Source organism: Silene latifolia, chromosome 6 (genome assembly GCF_048544455.1).
Source record: "Silene latifolia isolate original U9 population chromosome 6, ASM4854445v1, whole genome shotgun sequence".
Classification (NCBI taxonomy): domain Eukaryota; kingdom Viridiplantae; phylum Streptophyta; class Magnoliopsida; order Caryophyllales; family Caryophyllaceae; genus Silene; species Silene latifolia.
Genome location: NC_133531.1, coordinates 127,089,536 through 127,102,690, shown reverse-complemented (window position 1 = coordinate 127,102,690; position 13,155 = coordinate 127,089,536). Strand labels below are relative to the sequence as shown.

The 13,155-nt window shown below is 35.4% G+C and overlaps 2 protein-coding genes across 4 annotated transcripts; one reads left to right on the top strand and one right to left on the bottom strand.

The window, feature by feature from the left end:
* Positions 1-348: 348 nt before the first annotated feature.
* LOC141587245 (uncharacterized) lies at positions 349-8,377 on the top strand. 3 transcript variants are annotated; one of them, XR_012519734.1, is made up of 8 exons: positions 349-519; positions 618-639; positions 3,687-3,743; positions 3,852-3,933; positions 5,449-5,544; positions 5,634-5,762; positions 7,503-7,819; positions 8,145-8,377. XR_012519734.1 is itself a non-coding variant. In XM_074408696.1 (8 exons), the coding sequence occupies exons 1-8, from the start codon at positions 420-422 to the stop codon at positions 7,787-7,789; spliced, it is 771 nt and encodes a 256-aa protein (XP_074264797.1). In that variant the 5' UTR covers positions 349-419; the 3' UTR covers positions 7,790-7,857. The 3 variants fall into 3 exon arrangements, 2 of the variants coding, with proteins under 2 accessions (XP_074264797.1, XP_074264798.1); XM_074408696.1 differs by lacking the exon at positions 8,145-8,377 and adding an exon at positions 5,869-5,887 and having other exon boundaries at positions 5,634-5,758; positions 7,520-7,857; XM_074408697.1 differs by having other exon boundaries at positions 7,503-8,377.
* A 1,547-nt stretch (positions 8,378-9,924) lies between these two features.
* LOC141658977 (brassinosteroid-responsive RING protein 1-like) lies at positions 9,925-10,743 on the bottom strand. The gene has a single exon (XM_074465685.1). It carries the CDS (start codon positions 10,627-10,629, stop codon positions 10,102-10,104), a length of 528 nt encoding a protein of 175 aa, XP_074321786.1. The 5' UTR covers positions 10,630-10,743; the 3' UTR covers positions 9,925-10,101.
* Between the last annotated feature and the right edge of the window lie 2,412 nt (positions 10,744-13,155).

Sequence of the window (13,155 nt, the reverse complement as noted above, 5' to 3'; positions counted from 1 at the left end):
TAATAATGAATAATATTATTATAATATTTATTATTATTGGTATTATTATTGTTATTATTATTATTATTATAATCTTTTTATTTTATTTCAGTTCAATTCAATTCATTTAAATTCAACTTTATTAAATTCAGTTCAAGTCAGACAATTTCAATTTAAAAAAATATGTACAAACTCGTGACAGATGAGAATTTGAGTAAATCCCGTCCGTGTCAAAATTCATCAAAATAAAGACAGGTCGAGTTTGTCAATTTCTCCCAATAATCAAATAGAGTCCCCCCCATCCTCGTCAAAAACCCCACCACCACTTTCAATTTTTCAACTTCCTTAACTTTGTTTCAAACTACTTTGTTTCAAACTCAAAAGACCCAAACGTTTGGTATTACTCCTCAACAACTTTTCTGCAAATCAAGCAAGCAAAAATGGTGTCAAAGGATTTCATTCAAAAAATGGAGACGAGACAGAACTATCGTAATCTTTGGCACACTGATCTCGTTAACGCTGTTCAAGCCGATACTCCCTGTACTTTTCTTTTTCCTTTTTTTTTTTTTCAATTTTTCTCCATTTTTTTGGTGAGAATTTGTGGTGTTATAATTAATTTTTTTGTTTGACTTTTTCAGATTGCTGCTTCGCGACCTTCTGGTAATTTTGATTCATTGAAGTTTAATTTTATTATGTTTTGCTTTCATTTTTCTTTATTTTTTGTGTTTGGGTGAATTCTTTGCTGTTTGACTTGGTTTACCTAGAGTTGACTTGCTGAGATTTATGATTCCGCTTGTTATTTTCCGGATTATTGGTGAAGAACATTGTACTAACAATTAAATTTAGGATTTTATAGTGATAATTTAGAATTTCCAGATTTTGCTTGTTATATTTTCTTCACAATTAAATTGTAATGTTAAAATTGTACTGACAATTAAATTTAGGATTTCCCGATTTTGCATGTTTTTTTTTTTTTTTTTCTGGTGTGTAATTAGGATTTTCTAATGTAAATGCATATAATGTTACGCAAAACCCTCTGGGAGACGGTATCTTACAATGTTACTAAAGGTTTCAGATCATCTTTTCTGTATCTCTTTGCAAAAACACAATCGTTATTGTAAAACCAGCTTAATTTACTTAATTACCCCAACAAAAATAACCTTCCATTATTTACCATGTTTGGTCGTGAAAGGCATAAAAGTATTTTGTAACTTGTTTTACAATGTCTTATCGTAAGGTGGTTTTACAAGAGACTTACTCTCGTTATTACGCCTACATATTCTCTCATAAATTGCGTCTATTTTTATTAATAAACCATTTTATATTATACGTCCTCATTTGATTACTTTTGGTTTGAGTTAAGGTGATGACAAGGACCTAAACTTTACCATTTTTTTTTACCATCAAGGACCTATACTTTCAAATGTTCCAGTTAAGGTCTTCACACTTAACTGAGTTAACTCCATTATGCATCTCATTAATAAAAAAACAAATTAACATTTTTAAACCTTACTTAGTTCATAACAAAAGAAAAAATACCCAGCAAAAGAGCGATAAATTAACACTTTTAACATTAATTAGGCTCCAATCAGCGGATGAATATAGCCCAGGAAGTTATATTATTGTTCTTTTGAATTTTAATGCTAGGTGAATAATGTTTATGGAAAATTGTTGCTGAAGTTAATCTGTCATGTTTACTCAGGTGGGTAGTGACTGAGGGTTGTAACTTGTAACCACTACGTCTGATTTCGAAAAATGGTGATAGATGAATTCATTCATCAATTAGTAATTTAGTATAGTTCATCATGAATAAAGAGTTTACAGAAGATACTGGATTTGGATGGTGTAGATTTCTATCATGAAGCAGATAAATATTGACCTTGCTTAGGATATTTTTTTGAAAGAATAAACAGTGAAAGTAAGAGAAAGACATGAAATAATTTAGGAGGGGTAGTTATTGACTCGAACTGAAAATTACGACACGAACCTGACAAAAAGTTAGCGGGTTATAGCTTAGGTGGTATTTATTGACTCGTATGATTGTATGTAGTTAGGCCGGGTTCAGTTTGAGATGATAACAAATCATATAAAGTTAATATGTGCATGTAACCGACACAACACTACTTATTAAACAACTCTACGACATATAACGTACCGTCAGTATTTTAAATGACAACATTTCAATCAACAAATATAATCAAGTAATCAAGGAGAGTTGAAGGGAGATCCTCGAAATTAGGTAAAAGAAAATTGCTCTAACTGCTTGCATACTAGATACTCCACTTTTTTTAGATTGCCAATGTTTGTTTTACCGTTAAAGTTAACGAAATTCACATAGGAGTCCCTTAACTGTAAACTTAAAATGTTTAGGTCCTTACCTGTAAAAAAATGCATAGTATAGGTCCTTATATTACCCTTTACCCCTTTTGGTTTCATATTTTAATTGTAAAATGGTCCTACAATAAGTTTATTGTGAGACTGGCTCTCAGAAATCTACCCATAATGTTAAGGTGTAGTTTTAAATTGCTCGAAGTTTTTTAGAGAAATAGAAACATGTCCGTAAAAGCTAATCCAATGGTCAATTTTTTCGCGTATATGTTGAAACATTTTAAGGTACATCCGCTGTACCACATTTCCACACATCCCAGCAAATGAAAAGACTCGTTTATTTCACTTAAAAGTTAAAATCACGTTGTTAATTGTGAGAATTGTTGTAAATCGCAATTGTTTTTTCATTGGCTAAAGGTGTACAATGAAATGGTACTCGAGGTGTAGCTAGAATTTATCATATATGTAATATCTTTCTTAGTCTTTGATGATATGACAATGCTCCTTCCCGCATTTTGGAACATCACTATTGGTTTCTCTTAGTTCTGAGCATTCAATTGCTCTTATATATATGGAGTAAATGTTGTACTATTTCACAGAATGATTTTCCCCAACTTTGATTTGCTAAAGTGTTTTCATTATCTAGTTGTGGATAAAGGGAGTGAGTGAGATTTTCAAAGGGAGGAGATAAGGAAGGTGATTGCTGTCTACCAACAGTTGCATTGTACTGTTTTCTAATGTTGAGTATAAAGGCGAGGCTTTGTGGGAGGAAAGTGGAACACCTACCAAATATCTATAAGCTTCACCACAAGAGCAACATTCGCATGTATGCTGGTGTTGAAGAGATAAATTGAGTGTTATGTAATTGTCAACATAGGGTATCCTATCCATTGAACTCTTAACAGTTTTTGCTTTTATAAGCTTTGTGTTAAATAATTACTAATTACTAATTACTAGTAACTTGTTTATCAATCGTTTAAAAAATGATAATGTAGATGTCTTTCCATTAAAACCAGTCATGTATTTAAACAAAATGGAGGCGTACATCTGGTCTCATTTCCATGATGAGGGAATGAGGGTGGACACTTTATTTGTCATCTTGAATAATTATGACCGTACATTTGTTATATGCTCTCTGGTATCAAGAATTTTAGTCCGTTTCTTCACTTGTTTTCATTTATGTTCTCTTTATAGCATTTCACTTAAGAGTGGAAACACGATATTAATTTTTGTCGTTTGTCTTGATATAAATGTTGCTATTATTATTCTATAGGCTCCTACAGCTGTTTGTTTCCGGAACACCATCATAATTGTTCATGTTTTTTTTTTTGTTTTGTTTTGGTGATACCACCGCTAAAGTTCTCTTTCTTCATTTTCAGTTCACCATGTGCATCATATCTGCTTCGGAAACGCGCTCTTTATAATGATATGACAAGGTGAATGTCCATAGCGAATCTTGATGTATGCTTGGGAACATCAAGTAGAAATTATGGGAAATTTTATGACATGAAGTGAGATTCACTATACTTCTCTTCAATGTGTAGATATGTGTGCTGTGGAGGTTATATGCCTTGCAGTGGGCGGTGTGGAGAGAGTCGCTGCCCTGAATTTTGTCTTGCTACTGAGGTATAATTACTTTTTTTTTTTTTTTTTTTACAAAGACTCATATTGAATGAACAACCATGGTCCTTTCATTTGTTGATATACTAGCTGAGATGCCATGACATATGCATATCGTTGCCCGACTTAATTCAGTCTATTTGGTATTTTGTTTCTTAGAACCAACGGATCCTTGTAGGAACGTGTCAAAATTCAAACTACCTGTTGTTATTAAGGAATTTAAACAAAAAATCCTTTTTCCCTAAATATACAGTATTGTCATATGCGAGGTACTAGGGAGTAGACCCGACAAATGGGTCATTTATGGTATGTGTCACTTCTTGTTGGGTCATTTTTAATTCCGTAGTTAAAAAGGGGTTAATTAGAAAAATATTGACTAAAATTGCAAGGTAATATTTAGGCCCTGTTTGGTGCTCAACAGATTAATATTAGCAGAAGCAGATTAATATTATAAATGACAGATTTGATTGACAGGTTTGACTAGTATATTTCAATTAGTAGATTCAATACAAGTGTTTGGTAATTAGCGGGTTTAGGTTAATAGATTGTTGTATTTATGTATAAATGGTTGACAGATTCATTTTTCACAATCTACTAATGTGAATATGCTGGGGGAGCAGCATATTGGAAAACAGTAGATTGGGCTCCAATCTAGTGTTTCAATATGCCGGTTGCCAAACACTCAAATTAGTAGATTGTTAAGTCAAACATGCTAAAAGCCTTGACTATGCTGAAAATTTACCAATCCGCCGTTTACCAAACGCCCTCTTAGTGTGATATAAAATTAGCTATTTTGGGTCATTTTAGATTGGGCCAGGTGATTTTAGGTCATTTTAGGCTGTGTCAATTTTGAGTCCAACAAAGTATGGATCAGTTTTTAATATATCTTGTTATTTGCCAAAAGACACTACTTTCGACGTTGCTGTGATTTGGTTTTTATATCTTGTTCTTATAGTAGATACATATGTTGTGTGTAAGCACGGTGGGAGGCTGTTAATCTGTTATATCGACGGTCCGAATTTATTGTATTTCTGATTTTTTTTGTTTATTGCTCCATCCTGCTCAACAAAATTGATCACTTTCATTTGCAAATCACAACTCCACGTTAAGAAATTAGTGGAAATAGCCTAAAAATTGGCCTTCAACAAGTGAAGTTTCACTTCCATTTGATCTGCCACACTTTGCTTATATGTCTAGAGGGTACTATAGGAAGATTATAATATAGTTATATGGTGTGGTGAGTGATTAGTTGTTTGACATGCATCAAATGGAGGATGATCATTCAATAACTTTTCCTTTAATGCCTCTTCTAGGGTAATGTTGTGGTTGAGGCTGAGGTCACATATTCTCAATTATGTGAAATCGTACTTAACATTAGAGAACTGACATTGTTTTTGTCATTGTTGTCTTTTCATGTGATTATCCGAGTCATTGATTGTTTCCTTGTGTCTGTTGCTCTTTTCTAATAATGCTAAACATTTCATCTTGGTTCCTGATTATCATATATTTTGTGATCAACAGGTTTTCTGCTGCTTTGCAAATTCTGTGGCCTCTACCCGTTTTATGTTGCAGGATGAGTTCAACATTCAGACAACACAGTGTGACAACTGCATCATTGTATTTCTTCTCTCCTTGTGACTTATCCGTGAGATTACCATGCAGTTTGCTGTTTTTATTTTTCTCAAATCGTTTTCCTTTGATGACAGGGTTTCATGTTCTGCCTGAACCAAGTTGCATGTATATTTTCTATTGTTGCTATGATTGTTGGGAGTGAAGAAATTTCACAAGCATCTCACATATTGAACCTCCTTTCTGATGTAGTTTACTGCTCGTATGTAACATTTCTTTGTCATTTATTCCATCTTTCTTTAGGAGGGAGGGGGCCTTGGCTTCTTCATTTGCTTTGATGTCCATCTGATAAGTGGTTTTCTGGTTTTGCAGGGTCTGCGCGTGCATGCAGGTTTGGCTTCCTCCCACGCTTTTAGTTTGTGAAACGAATTATGTGTGGTTAATGTAGTGAAGAGTCAAGATGCAAGTGCACGATCTCGATCAATTACAATGAGTTAAACTAGGCAAAAGAATTTTGTGTATATCTACAGTTCACACAGTTGGCTGTTTCAATATTCGTACTCCCTCTACTCAACTTTCTTCTTCCCATTTATTATTATTCTCCTCGCGTATTTTGGAAAAATGGGATGAACAAAGCCGAGTGGAGGGAGTATGACAAATCTGCCTCTCAATATTCACGCCAACAAAAAAATTGCCAATATACACGGTTAACCTGTTTTTACTTTTCAATCATTTCTTAGGCGCTATGAAATTTCACCATTCTATGTACCTCTGTTTTCAGCCACTGTTTCCTTTGTCATATATCCCTGAAACATTTGATCTCAATTTGACACAAAAGCCAATCTCCATTGAATTGCAACTACAAGTTTACAACAGAAAAACTCTGATGCACTTCTTGTCTCATGTCTCCGTTTTCACTTTTCTTATTTTCTTGTTATTTCATTGCTCTTTTTCTTTTTGCATTTTTGCATTTTTACATTTTCTTTCGCTTACTCTTTATCTTTCCAAATTTCATTTTCTCTCTTCATTCCCCTTGTCTGTCGTGCTATGTTCCTGACACCAAGTATTATCTAATTTGTTCTTGTACCCTGTAAATTTGGGCCTTGTTTGGATCGGATGATTTGGAGGGAAAGGGAGGAGGCATACATCCTTTGATTGGTTAGCTACTAGGATAGGAGGGAAATGAAGGGGAGGCCTCTGAGGCAAATTAAAATCCTTCCAACAAAGGACATATTTAGAAGGAGATTGTATCCCACCCCTGTCCCGTTACCCCTCCCCTTCCTTTCCTTTCCCGTGCTTTCCTTCTACCCCCTCCCTTCCTTGCCTTCCTTAACTTGTGTCCACACAAGGCCTTAAGAGTAGTGGAGGTAACAAGTTTACCGTATCAGTTAAGTGTGTGAGTGAGTACTACCTTTTCATTTTTTTGGAATTCCGTCTTCTTTAGTTTAGTTGTGCTACACTGCTAATGCTTACTTGGTTGAGTTGCTCTGTTTACTAAACTGAAAATAGTCCTTAATATGAGTTGTGATAGTTAAATAGCATTTGTTGCTTAATATAGACCAGCTGATGTTATAAATGGACTAGTACTCTGGCGGAGAGCCAGCTCAACAAAGTAATCAATTAAGTAATTCAGCTCTAAATTTGAGACAACATTTCCGTACATACTCATATTTTGAGTACCTATACAACCGTTGTTGAAAAACATGGGACTCTTGTGACTTTTCCATGTTGCCATAGTTGAGTCCAGTTGCTTATGCAGACGTGGCGTGATGTTCTGTTCGTAGTTGAGACTTCATGGACGTCCTCATTTTAGCAATGAGAGTGGTTTTTTTTTTTTTTTTTGTTATTATAACATTTTGCATCTTCAGCCAAGTGCCATGGCTTTGTTGATTATTTGTACAAATTGGTTTGCCAATGTGATCGTTTGTTTAGCATTTAATCACTGACAGATAATTTCTGATGAAAACCAGAAGTTAAGTCCGGTTAATTTGGATTAGTAATGGTAGATTGCCAAATGTTGCAGACACAACACAAGGTTGAAATGGACAAACGTGATGGCATGTTTGGTTCACAGCCAATGGCAGTGCCTCCAGTTCAAGGGATGTCTCGGATTGATCAGCCCTATCCTCCCACTGTAGGGTATCCTCCCGCTCAACCTCAACCAGCCTACGGGTATCCTCCAGCTCAACCCCAACCAGTCTATGGGTATCCTCCTCCTGGGGCGGCTCCACCTCAAGGATATCCACCAGCTTATCCTCCTCAAGGCTACCCCCCATCTGGGTACCCCAAGTGATGTTACTTCGGGAGTGAACCTCTTTCCAAGGCATGATTCATACGGAGTAATTTTTTGGAAAAATTACCGGAGAATAATCTGAAGTTTGAGTATCTGACATAATTAATCCCAAGTTTGCTTCACTATCCTGGTTTTGCTCTATCTTTTTTATTGGAAATGAATACCCTAAGTAAGCTTTCATATTTCATCGGAGATCCTTTTTCCGGCAAAGAAAGTAAGCGCAAAATCAGAGTAATGAAATGAACTTGAGTTTATTTGTGGAAGACTTAAACTCATGTGACACTTGAGACAAACTTCAGACTATCCCTTGTCAAATTTTCCCAATTTTCTGAGCTTGTTTATTCTTTGTGAACAGTATATGGTTTTACCCTGGTATATATATATTCCTGGTGCAACTCGGCTTGTTGCGAGTCTTGTGACAACTCGGTGACCTATTTTCTTCTTGTAGTTTCCTAATATACTCTCTGTCGATGTCTGTAAAACATTGCTGTAAGTGTGTTTGTGGATCGAAGAATGATGGGTTGATTTAGCGCTCATTGATGATACTCTAATTGTTTGCTAGTTTATCGTAAATCCTGATTTATTGCAGCGCTATAATTGAGTAATTTACATGAAAAGATAGTGTTTAATCAGGACCCAAGATCCAAACTTGATATTGACAAGGATGGATTCGTTTAGGGGTTTTGACATTGCTATGTTCGGGTGAATCGACTTGAACATGTGGTTAGACTAGATTAACTCCGTATCATTTGATTACTTTTCTTCCATCTTCGTTCGAAAGTACGATATTGAACTTAACCACTTAACCGAACTGTAAAAAGAATTACGAATTACAAACAAACTAATTTTATCACAGTTTCGATTCAACAAAGTTTCGAGTACAAAAAGGAACAAGCATTGAAATGCTCTTCATATTGAAGTTCATCCGTCTCATTCCCTTCTTGTATTTGCACACATACATGTATTGTAGCAAGTCTGTCTCAAGACGGTTGCAAAATTAGATCTGTTACACGCAGGGCCGGCCCAGAGGGTTGTTTACTGGGTTAAATGACAAGGGCCCAACAACAGAGGGGGCCCAATATGAAGAAAAAAAAAAAAAAAAAAAAAAAACTCAAAAATCAAAACGCACTGATTCTTCTCAGTAAACAAAGAGGGAAAAAGTAAAGTAACATTACTTTTACATTTTCTAATTTGACTCTTTCCTTTTAAATCTATCACTCACTCTCTCTCTCATTTGCATCTACCAAAATCAATTTTTCCCCAAATTTTCTAGGGTTCTTCAAAAATCTGCTCCACAGTTTACATTTTCATTCCTTCAAAATTGGAATATTGAAAAGGAGTAAAAAATTTGGGTGATTGTGTCTCTACCGCTCCTCGACCTCCGTTCGCCTCTTCCTTGGTTATCTATCCGCCTCGTGGCCTTAGTCAGCCAAGAATTCAGAAATTTAGGGGTGTTCTAAATCATTTTTTTTTTTCGTAATCTTCAATTTTATCAATTTAAATTGTTGATTCATTGATTTATAAGTTGTACTGTTGTGGGTGTTTTAGGCTGCGGATCTAGTGACCTGCTATATCGTTTTTTTTTTGTTCGGATTTTCAGCATGTATGGTTGTTTTGTTGTCTTTGTTTGTGAACTGTGATTCTGAATTTATTATTGAATTATTGAATTTCTAAGTCTTAAAGTCTCTTATTGAATTCCAATTATCAATATTGCCTTAAAAAAATACGAGGAACTTACGAAGGAGTTACAAATTTGTTTAAAATATTGTCAATGCAAATTTAATTCACTCAAATGATAGTTTACATGATTCTATATTTCTATTAATGAAATTACTGGGGGAAGCACTAAAGGGGCCTTTTTTTTTTTTTTTTTTTTTTTTTTTTTTTTTTTTTTTGATGTACCAAAAAAAAGGGGCCTTTTTTTACGATTTTGCCAAGGGCCTCAATACTTTCAGGACCGGCCTTGGTTACACGTTTTTAACTGTCTCAAATAAGATTTGTATGAAACATATAACATTTAACTATCATTATATGAAAATGAATGAAAGATCATAGACATAAATAAAATAGAAAAATGTGTAAATAAACACGAAATTTCTTTGAAATTCTTATTTTCACTTCTGTTTTTCCTTCAACATACTTCTGTCAGTATTTTCACTAATATCTACATCTCATTATGCAAATAATGAGCCAAAACTAACCAAAAAAAAAGGGATGCATTACAATTTTCTGTTTCATCTCCCCAAAGCTAAGCTAAAGTGAAAAAATTGCCCCACTATAAACATTACGAGTAATTATTATGTAAGACGGTGCTATAAAAAAGGAGTAATGTGAGAATAATCAGAATATAAATCAGGAATAGTAGCTACTTCAGAAGCAACCCAAAGTTTGTGATTGAAGTAACCTTCCAACTCTTTTGGCACTAATCCCTTCCTACACAATGGGCACGTCTTTCTATCACAGTCAATCCAACTGTCCACACAGCTCCTGTGGAACACGTGTCGACAGTTCCGCATCCGTCGGATCTCCTCCCCTTCCTCGTACTCACACAGGCACACCGCGCAGCAGCTGTCCTCCTCCTGGGCCCGGCCCGGCCCGGTGCAGACCGTCTCCGCGGGCAGCATTGTCCGGATCAGGGCGGCCGAGGCAGATGCTATGGCGGGCCGGGTCGACACGGGTTCAGGATGGGCCGAGAGCCCGGGTTCGGGCTCAACGAGGCTCGACAGCCCGAGACAGGAGAGGAGGGCGAGGGTGAAGGTGCGGATGAAGCCTAAGAGGGAGAGGAAGTTGATGAGGAGGTTTGGGAGGAGTACATCTGTGTAGCCAGCTGGGAAACCCATGGCGGCAATGTATCGATGATTCTTATATGAGACGGTCTTACATGAAAATTATGAGATGAGAACAAATGAGAATTGGTGATTGATGAATGGTAGTAATTGGAGTGACGGTTGGAGAGGAATGTAGGAAGTGTATATATAGAGTGAAAGAGTGGGAAATGGTGGGCTACTAAAAGTAGAGTAGAAGTTGTGTAAGAGTGACATAACATTAAAGGGTAAGTAAGTAAAGTAGGGTCCTAACTCCCAAATATTAAGGTCATGTCCATCATTCTTTTCTCATACAAGTACTAATCATTCTTTTTAAGTAAAAGGAGTATACTTATTAATATTTCTCACTTTAACTACCACTTAATTCAGATTGGTTAAGTGACTAACTAATAATAGGATTTCTTTTAGGTACTAGATTGTTAAAATCTATAGTAGATCTTATCAAAGGTTCATTTTTAATGTTTTTTTCAACCTATATTTTGGGGTATTATGTCATAATTGTTTGTATGTTATTTAAGCAAATTGCTTTGCTGGGTTTTCTTCGGATGTTAACTAATTTAATTGGTAAAACTTATAGAAAGAGGTATTTATAATCTGAGTTCAAATTCTGTCATCATCAAAATTGTTCTTGTGGCTCTCTTTAAACCTAAAAAAAATTAGAACTCGTGTTTCTTAGGTGACAAATGACAGGGCAAAACGAGGATACACATATTCTCAAGTGTCTATGCTTTATAAATTCTATGAGATTAGAAGCACAAAATGAAGCTCAACTATCACAATAATTCATATGGGTTAGTTCAAATTATGAAATAATCAAGTGAGTATTATTAGATTCTTTATTGTATTAGTATTAGCTAATCCCTCCAAATAGACGTCAACAAGCAAAGTTAACAATGGATCATTGTAGGGTGATATGTATTATTGTTAGCTTGGCGGTTGTGCGACTAATACATACCAGTTGGTCTTCCTTCAAACGGACCATTTTGATCTGAAACAATAAGAGGATTTTGTTACCAGTTGACAACCAAATGTGACGATTTGTGAAAAACTAGTTACCATAAGCTGTAACACTGACTAAACCATTGAAGTTATATTTAACCATAAAATGATTACAAAATCTCATCTTATTATTACAGACCAAAATAACCTCTAAAACAAGAATTTGTGAATACATACATTAGGTGGTGGTCCTTTTTTCATACTTTGTTTTTTCTTGTTTTTCTTGGTGGTTTCCTCATAAGTTATGCCTAATGGACCAGACACGCCTTCTCTCCTTCCAAGAAAATATGTTCAAGCCGCCAACTCGTCGACCATTATTCAACACAAGTCCTAGCTAGACCGGAATTCCGATTATCTCGTCGCATTTATATTGTCCCTATTTAATTGTGTTTCTAGTTGATAAGTATATATTATATGAAAAATTCTTAGGTCCTTCGACCATTCTAGATATTATAGAAATTTTGAACAATAATCTGAAAATGGTATAGAGAGGACATTGAAAGCAAAGGTGTATGTTATATTATATGTATGGCAAAGAAGTGTTGGAGAAACAAGATGAAATTATTAAAGCAAAGGGATGGAGCCATGGAAGACATGAAGGTGTGGTAATTGGTAAATAGTAACCCCACTTATAATATAGGCAACGTCCCTCTGAAGGCATTGCCTTACAACGACAAGACACACTGCCACCCACCACGCACTGCACATACCTGACTACAGTACTACACCCATATGCATTATATGTTTACACCTAATGTTGACATCTTGTGTTACACTTCACACTTCACCCTTCACACCACAATAGCCATGAGAACTTAAATAAATCAACTGATAACAATTGTTTGAATTGTGTTTTATCAAAGGCCTTGAATTCGACCCTTAAAAATACAGTAGTATTAAAACTTAGGGTTTTTTGTCAAACGCAACCTTTAAAATTTTTTTTTTTTTCCAAACACCACCTTTAAAAAAAAAGTTTGTAAAACATAACTTTTATTAATTTTTTTGTTGTCAAACACGACTTTTTGGCCGAAGGACTTCACATTTTGCAATGGGGTAACTTTCAGTCGATGTTTGAGATAACAAAAGATGTCGGTTTGAGGTGTTCTTGGACTCGCTGGAAAGGTGGAAATACAAGCTTTCCAGGGGTTATCAATACGATGTCAAAGGTGGCCTTATATGGGGTCTATTAATGTGTAAAGTAAGGTTGGTTGGAGAGGCTAGCTCTAAAGCAAGTGGTCATAGGGTTTTTCGTGGGTCTTTTAATGGGGTTAAGATGTTTTATTTGGTCTGAAATTTGGTATATAGATAGAAGAGAGTGTAAGATAGGTCGTAGTTGTGTTGTTTTTGGTGGTTGTTTGTTGTAAGTGCTGGTTTGAGGTGGGTGAATTGACCCACAAAAAAAATCCTACTTTGACATTTTTTTGAATGTTTTTTACCTCCAAATTAACTCCCCTCGAACCACCACTTATAACCAACAACCACCACAAACAACACAACTAAGACCTACCTTGCACTCCCCGCTACCAACATACCAAATTTCAG